The sequence below is a fragment of the Sinocyclocheilus anshuiensis genome, unplaced genomic scaffold (genome assembly GCF_001515605.1).
Source record: "Sinocyclocheilus anshuiensis isolate Anshui unplaced genomic scaffold, SAMN03320099.WGS_v1.1 scaffold690, whole genome shotgun sequence".
In the NCBI taxonomy this organism is placed as follows: Eukaryota; Metazoa; Chordata; class Actinopteri; order Cypriniformes; family Cyprinidae; genus Sinocyclocheilus; species Sinocyclocheilus anshuiensis.
In genome coordinates this window covers 1071616-1079361 of record NW_015547715.1, presented here as the reverse complement: position 1 = coordinate 1079361, position 7746 = coordinate 1071616, and the positions used below count along the sequence as shown (strand labels likewise).

The window sequence follows — 7746 nt, the reverse complement described above, 5'->3', positions numbered from 1 at the left end:
ACATTTTATTTCAGTTAATGTTTATTTCAAGTAAGGAAAATGTTTTTTATGGTTTTAGTTTTAGTTAACTATAATAAACCCTAAATGTTAGCAAAACATCATATGAATACCTCATATGAGGTTTGAAGATGTTTAATGATGATTTATGTGTTCATGTGGCAGATGGGGGTTCTGGAAGAGAAGTTGTTAAAGGAACTTCCTGAGGATGCCAGAGTCATTGTGTGCCGTTTCCCTTTTCCTCACTGGCCCCACAGCTGCACTGCTGAATCTGGATTAAACCAGGTCTGGGTTTATGATGTGCACACTGCTAGAGAACCATCCAGAACGTCACCAATCACAGGCCTGAACCAGCCTACTGGTCACCAGTGAGCAGTTGATTCTCAATGGTCAACAACAAACAAGCCACATGCAACTCAGAAATCAAGATATTTTGCATTTTATAAAAGCTTTACATAACAGATGATTATTGTTTCTGTGTGACTGGCAAAACAATGAATTTCCAAATCCTATTCCAAAGCAAGCTGCAATATTGGATGTGTGATGCTAAATAAATTGTCCTGCCTTGTATTGGACATGCAATTTACATTGGGGTCTAAAAAGTCTGAGATCACTAATGAAAATGCTTCTATTTTACTTTTTTTTTAAAATTATTATTATATCATCAACCTATAATTTGAGTTAGAAGTTAAACTAAAATATTGATTATTATAGTTAACAAACAAAAAACTTCAAATAAAATAAACATGAACAAAAATATAAAAAATATATATTTTAATAAATAAAATTAATAATTAATTTAACCAATAAAATGAACAAAAACTATACAGACATATTTAAAATACTAAAAATAATACTGGATTTGTGATGATCCAAAAAGCATCTTGAATTTCACATTTTTCTGTCTGTACAAAGAGTCACATAATCAACCACTCATTAACTTACATTTGATTTGTGTACTGTACTGAATCTGAACTAGTCCTTTATTTTGGCATAAAAATCTTAAAGCTTTATTTCAAGGCTTAAATGAAAAACAATCTAAGATTTTCAACATGGTCTCAGACTTCTGCACTTCACTGTATGTCTGTTATATTCAAATTCAGTAAAGGAGCATGAATGAAACAGTCTTGAGAATGTTATCTTACATACAGTTAGGATGGTTATTAGGGATATAATGCATAAACATCCAATCTTCTGATGCATCGTTTGTCTCCTAATCTCCCTCACAGCCACATGAGAAGTTGCCTTGTATGACTTGGGTACCCAGAATGAGCTATTAGATCTGTCACGTTTACATACTTATCATCACACTGTCTGCAGTATTACCCTCAACTATGCAAAGCTGATGCTGTTGGCTGGAAAATACAAGCTTATGTTTTTATGCAATGTCCACCAACTACCCCTGCAAACACAAGCTCCTCACTCTTCCATACATTCATGTCTTTACACTCTGCTATAGAAGAACCTTCCAGGCATCAGAGACATCTCTGATGAATAATTCATGAGACGTGATCAGCTAGACTTGAAAAGCAATAGTTCTTGAAAAAAGTGAAAAATGGGATCTGCATTTTATTTTGTACTGTTATGTGTTTTATTAAGCCTGTGCTGTGAATATCCATTGTTTGCATGCAACCAATATAAATGTGTACTGTTGAATTTAACTATAAATAACTGAGCTCAGCATGCAAACACTTTATATTTCACTTTATATTCCACAGAACAGCATCAACACACTTGAGCTGATCCAAAACAAAAGTAAACATTTCCCCACTCTTCCTAAAGACCACTTTGCAATGCATTGCATAAAATTTGTTACCTTAATTTGCAGAAGACTGAGGACTGATGGCCGTCTCCTTGAACAAAGGAGGTAGAGCAGTTTAATGGACGTGGATGTTTAACACTGTAGTAATACTGTTAAATGCTGAGCGCATCTTACAAGAAGATGAGCTGTTATAAAGACAAAAAAACACAACACATATGCATTAGCCATGACATTATGTAAATATGTGAGGAAAATGATAAAACACAAGCATATTTATTTTATTTCTATCATCTAGACTCTAAATATCATACTATGATCTATGTAGGTTAAATGCTTCTTCTTATTTATCTAAATAAAATATTATTGTAAATCTGTTGGCTGAATGTCTGTGTGTAAAAGGAGTGCCATAGTATGAATCATACATGCGCCACACATCCAAATCCATAGTGAAACTAGTGTAAAACCACCACATGGTGGCGCTAGAGCGCTTTACTGTAACATACTGTCTCTAAAACATGTTCATGCATGTCCAAATTTACTGAAACAAAATATTCTAACATACTTTATAGACAGATTAAGTAATATAAAGTGAATAAAATGCGTTCAAAATCTGAAAAATAAAACATAATACATATTGTAAGATAGAGTTTTTAAGTATTGATTAATAATAATAAATAATTTAAAAATCAGAAAATAATCATATTAAAAATAATTTGTTTACTTTGTTTTTCCATGTTAAAGTTATACATTTCATTTAACTGTAATGTGATCAAAGTTATTACAACTGTGCTTCACAGATCTGTTTAATCTCAGAAATTAAATATGCCATATGCCAAAGCGCAAACCATAACATTGACTTGGCGATTCAAGTCGCTGATTAGAGACGCGAGTCTAGCATGACGCGCCAGTGCGAATAAAATAACTGGGCGGAGCGGCGCGCGCGTCTATAAGAGCGAGGCTCTGTGGTGATTCCTCCCAGTCTGGACTCGAGCATGGACATACTCAGGAGTATAACACACCATCATCATCATCATCAGCCTGTGAATAACGGCAAGATGTGTGAACACACACACCACAGATCCACCGAGGGCAGACGAGGGAAATTAGAGGACAATCATTCTCAAGCCACGCAAGAAATGTCACGCATCATCACGGATTCAGCCACTGGGAAATGTTACTGTAGAGGAAAAGTTTTGGGCAAGGTAAATATTTTACATTTGACTTGTGAAAAAGTATTATGGTGATATCATAGTATTTTTGGAGCACCATTTACATACCAGAGAACAGAAATATGGTAATACCATGATATATATTAAAGCCAATAGTATTTTGAAAGTGTTTTATTTAGAATTTTATGTTTCTATTCAATAAACCAATACAAATAGTTATGCATAAATTTAAATAAGAGATTACCAATAGAATATATTGTATTTATATGTAATGCACTAGTTTGTTTGTAGCATGTTATAATGCATGCTGTCTCTCTGTTGCAGGGCGGTTTTGCCAAATGCTATGAATTGACAGATCTAAGCACAGGCAAAATGTATGCAGCCAAAATCATTCCACACATGCGTGTTTCCAAACCTCACCAAAGGGAAAAGGTAACTTGCTTTCCTTTTATCATGTGTTTGCTCCTGGCTGCATTTCTTGAATTGTTTATTAAGCTTGCAACCGTTTGGTTTACAGATCGACAGAGAAATCGAATTGCACAGATCCTTGCATCACAAACACATCGTTCACTTCTACCACCATTTCGAGGACAAGGATAATATCTACATTCTACTTGAATACTGCAGCAGACGGGTGAGTGCTGTCGACGTCCTTCTTCGATTGATGAAACGGATCTTGTAGGAAGTATTGTTGCTCACATACAGTTCTTTTGTTCTTCAGTCACTAGCACATATTCTCAAGGCCCGAAAGGTGCTTACAGAATCAGAGGTTCGGTACTACCTAAGACAGATCGTCTCGGGGTTGAAGTATCTCCACGAGCAAGAAATCCTCCACAGAGACCTTAAACTAGGTAAGCAGCTAGCGTATACATTCAAACCCCAAAATACAACCAATAATACAGCTTTCCTGTAGTTCAAACATGGCGGCAGCAATGCCAAAGTCATAGGTTCGATTCCCAGGGGAATGCATGAACTGATAAAACATTTACATTGAATGCAATACAAATCACTTTGGATTAAAAAACTGTCTGCCAAATGCATAGATGTAAATGTAACAAACCCCAATTCTGTTGCTCTTCCCAGGTAACTTTTTCATCAATGAGTCTATGGAGCTCAAGGTTGGAGACTTTGGTTTGGCTGCAAAGCTCGAGCCGATCGAGAACCGTAGAAGAACAATATGTGGAACACCAAACTACTTGTCGCCTGAAGTCCTCAACAAGCAAGGGCACGGATGTGAATCTGACGTCTGGGCGCTCGGATGTGTAATGTAAGTATATTGACCGACTTTTCTCTTGGATTTCATGTAAATGTCATGGAGAAGCTTAATTATGATGGATCATTTGCATCCAAACAGGTATACCATGCTTTTGGGAAGACCTCCATTTGAGACTACTAACCTTAAAGAAACGTACCGGTGCATTCGGGAAGCGCGATATTCCATGCCGTCGTCTTTGTCAGCCCAAGCCAAGCATCTCATCAGCAGTATGCTGGCCAAAAACCCAATGGATAGGCCACAACTCGATGATATCCTACGCCACGACTTTTTCTGCCAGGTGTGTGTCTCTTTGTGGAAACGAAACTATCTTGACCAGTTCCCACACAATGAAATATTCAGTGGCTTTGAGCTTGGTTTTTTTTCGTCTTATATCAGGGTTTCACACCAGACAGACTGTCTGCTAACTGCTGCAATGCGGCCCCAGACCTTCACCACACCAGCCCTGCCAAGAGCTTCTTCAAGAAAGCCGCAGCCGCCCTGTTCGGTGGAAAGAAGGACAAAGCCAAGTACTTGGAGACTCAAAGTAAGCACTTTCACCCCAAGTTTAACCTAAACCATTTCTGGATTATACATAATCAGATTGATAATGATTTTGCTTCTTGCAGATAAACCAACTAAGGAGGAGGAAGACATAAACAGACTATGCCTTGACCTCCGGAAAACGTCAATCAGCCCTCAACCCTGTAGACAAACTCTTGAGGTGAGCTCCTTCATCCTTCGTCAGAGTTGAGCAGATAGTTTAAGATTGTAACCTAACCCCACATTCCTTAATTTCCCACAGGACAGTAAAGCCCCCATCCCAGCTGCTGGAAAACCAGCTGTCCCGGCGAAGGACACCAGCAGCAAACAACACATTAAAGACAGCATTCGAATGATAGTGCGAGGAACCCTCGGGAGCTGCAGTAGCAGCAGCGAATGTACGTTGCACGTTTTTTTTTGTTTTCAAATTAAGGATGTTAATGGATGTTTTAATGCGATATCTAATGGATTTTTGGTGCTTTTTGTGTCTTCAGGTCTTGAGGACAGCACAATGGGAAGCGTCGCGGACACCGTGGCCCGAGTACTGCGAGGCTGTCTGGAGAACATGCCGGAAGGTGCGCATCTCATGATCTGAACTCCATCTGCTTCTCAAATGCAAAGTCACTTTTAATAATCCATTTTCATCTCTCGTTCACAGCTAATAACATTTCAAAAGAGAGCGTGAACAGCAGCTTCCAGTGGGTGACTAAGTGGGTGGACTATTCCAACAAGTACGGCTTTGGCTACCAGTTGTCAGATCACACAGTTGGCGTTCTCTTCAACAACGGCACTCACATGAGCCTGCTGTCGGACAAAAAGTACGTTGAAGATCTCAGATGTCTTTTTAGCTCTTTTGTTGTAAAAAATCATTGATTTCATGAGGACTAACATGTCTTTTTGACCTTCAGGACGGTGCATTACTATGCAGAGCTGGGACAATGTTCAGTCTTCTCCACTAGCGAAGCCCCCGAGCAGTTTGTCGGCCAGGTCACCATCTTAAAATACTTCGCCCACTACATGGAGGAGAATTTGATGGACGTAAGTGTCCTCGCTTGGTTTAAATGTGAATGCTGTCAAGTCACCATTGTTTATATAGCGCTTTATACAATACAGATTGTTAAAATCAGCTTCGCAATAATAAACAAGAAAAAGCATAGAATCAATGATGCAAACTTTTTCAAATATGAGAAATTCTCAGCTCTAGAAAAGACAGTAGTGTCCTTATTCAAGTTCAGTGCAGTTCAATAACTGCAGAGTTCATGCAAAAGTTCAGTTCAGCTATAAGCAGCTCTACAAAAGACAATTGTGCCATTATTTAGCTAGTCAGTTCAATGTTGATTCAATTCAGTTCCAAAACAATGTCAGTGTTGCAAAATTCATCAATTATGAAACAAAGTCGATTCAAGCAGCTCTACAGAATTCAGCTCAAGTTTTGTCCAGTAGTGTCAGTGCAGTGGAATCGATAATATTACTGAATATTAAGTCTTTTAAACCCTAACTAAGCAATAGCGTCAGATTTTCTGATTATTACTTGCTCTTCTTCGACAGGGAGGCGATTTACCCAATGTAACAGATGCAGGCAAACCCAGATTGTATCTTCTTCAGTGGCTCAAGTCTGATCGGGCACTCATGATGCTCTTCAACGATGGCACTTTCCAGGTAAAACTTCGTATTTGTACTTCTAGAATGCAAGAACATGTACATGCTTTAATGCTGACGTGAAGCTACTTGATTGCTAAACGCACGCTATTCCCGCAGGTCAACTTCTACCACGATCACACCAAGATTATCCTGTGCAATCAGAGCGAGGAATACCTCCTGACGTACATCAACGAGGACCGCGTGTCCACCACGCTGCGACTCAGCACCCTGCTCGTGTCCGGCTGCTCGGCGGACCTGCGCAGTCGCATGGACTATGCACTTAACATGCTGTTGCAGAGGTGCAACTGAACAATAGACTGGAATACTTTGAAAGGACAAGAATGTGGACTACTTACGGCTGGACGGGAGTGTCGAAGATGGGAGTAGATGTCATGGATCATGAGTTTTACAAATGGACTGAACCGAGCTGGGCTGGGACCAGAGGCAAGGATGAAATTGTGAGAAATAGATCTTTTTTAATGCAGAAATCTTGCTCTGTTGAAGCCAAACGGAGGTGTTCATGTTGAGGAAAGGAGGTTTCAGCAAGGCAGGGTGGTTGGATGTTGCTCTCTTGAGAGCAGATTTCGTTTAACTGTGAAAACATTCCTGCTTAAGGACACGGGCTGCGTCGTGAAACAATCCGATGCTGTAGTTCTGCACGTTTGGTTCTTCCCATCCCTGTGTTGCAAGAAGAACCGGCTGCATTTCACTGTGTGGACACGACCTGCAATGCCATGGAGATAACTTATTATCAGAAAGAACCCAGTATTTATTTATTTAATAAAGACGACCTTAGTGTGAACACGCGTTATTTAATTGTTCATCAGAATAATCGTGACTGGCGCTTTGTCCTTTTACTGTACGTCGATCTCCCGGGCCATTCATGGGAGTGGTGATAAAACTCATTATGCAAGGCCAGTGGCAAAACCGCAATAGGCATTTGTCTTGTCTTGATGTTTGTATGAAGATTAAAGATGAATAATATTGAGGAGGTGTTGTATTTTGTTTCTTTTTTGAAGCACAATTACCCCTGCATCTGAGTGCCAAAGCAGTTCATCACGTAAATCTCCAGGGGCTTGATGAAACGACTTCAAAAACACACATTATGCTTACAAAAGGGAAGAAAAACATGACAAGAGAGTGTTGTTTCACTACCTACTGTCTGCCCAGACACTACGCTGTCAAGCCCTCACAAGCACTACATTAAAAAGAGTAAAAACAGCACTCGACTTGATTTTGTACTGTATTAATAATGCAGTGCTTAAAACGCCTTAATAGCATTTCAGTTTTTGCATTTAGAACAGACTTGTGACCCCTTTTTGGGTCACAAACGAAAAGAAATAATGAAGCTTTACACCTTTTACTGTGACAAACAACAAATT

At 39.1% G+C, this 7746-nt stretch overlaps 2 protein-coding genes across 2 annotated transcripts in view; both read left to right on the top strand.

The window, feature by feature from the left end:
• The window catches only part of LOC107704110 (protein FAM173B-like), a 1788-nt gene extending 1337 nt beyond the window's left edge, over window positions 1-451 (top strand). Inside the window, exon 5 of the mRNA XM_016506964.1 lies at window positions 163-451. Coding sequence (XP_016362450.1) covers window positions 163-369 — 207 coding nt within the window. The 3' untranslated portion in view covers window positions 370-451. The remainder of the gene's footprint in view (window positions 1-162) is intronic.
• A 2299-nt stretch (window positions 452-2750) lies between these two features.
• On the top strand, window positions 2751-7353 carry LOC107704164 (serine/threonine-protein kinase PLK2-like). The gene is made up of 14 exons (XM_016507032.1): window positions 2751-2961; window positions 3253-3360; window positions 3446-3562; window positions 3650-3779; window positions 4012-4195; window positions 4283-4481; window positions 4580-4727; window positions 4810-4904; window positions 4986-5121; window positions 5218-5298; window positions 5382-5541; window positions 5632-5761; window positions 6272-6382; window positions 6482-7353. The coding sequence occupies exons 1-14, from the start codon at window positions 2752-2754 to the stop codon at window positions 6671-6673; spliced, it is 2001 nt and encodes a 666-aa protein (XP_016362518.1). The 5' UTR covers window position 2751; the 3' UTR covers window positions 6674-7353.
• The last annotated feature ends 393 nt before the right edge of the window (window positions 7354-7746 follow it).

Excerpts from the sequence above, each read along its gene's own strand:
- LOC107704164 (XM_016507032.1), top strand. The coding sequence starts at position 2,752 with ATGGACATACTCAGGAGTATAACACACCATCATCATCATCATCAGCCT. Across the intron at positions 4,728-4,809 it reads CAAGTACTTGGAGACTCAAA|ATAAACCAACTAAGGAGGAG; the intron begins GTAAGCACTTTC and ends TGCTTCTTGCAG. Across the intron at positions 5,542-5,631 it reads AGCCTGCTGTCGGACAAAAA|GACGGTGCATTACTATGCAG; the intron begins GTACGTTGAAGA and ends TTTGACCTTCAG.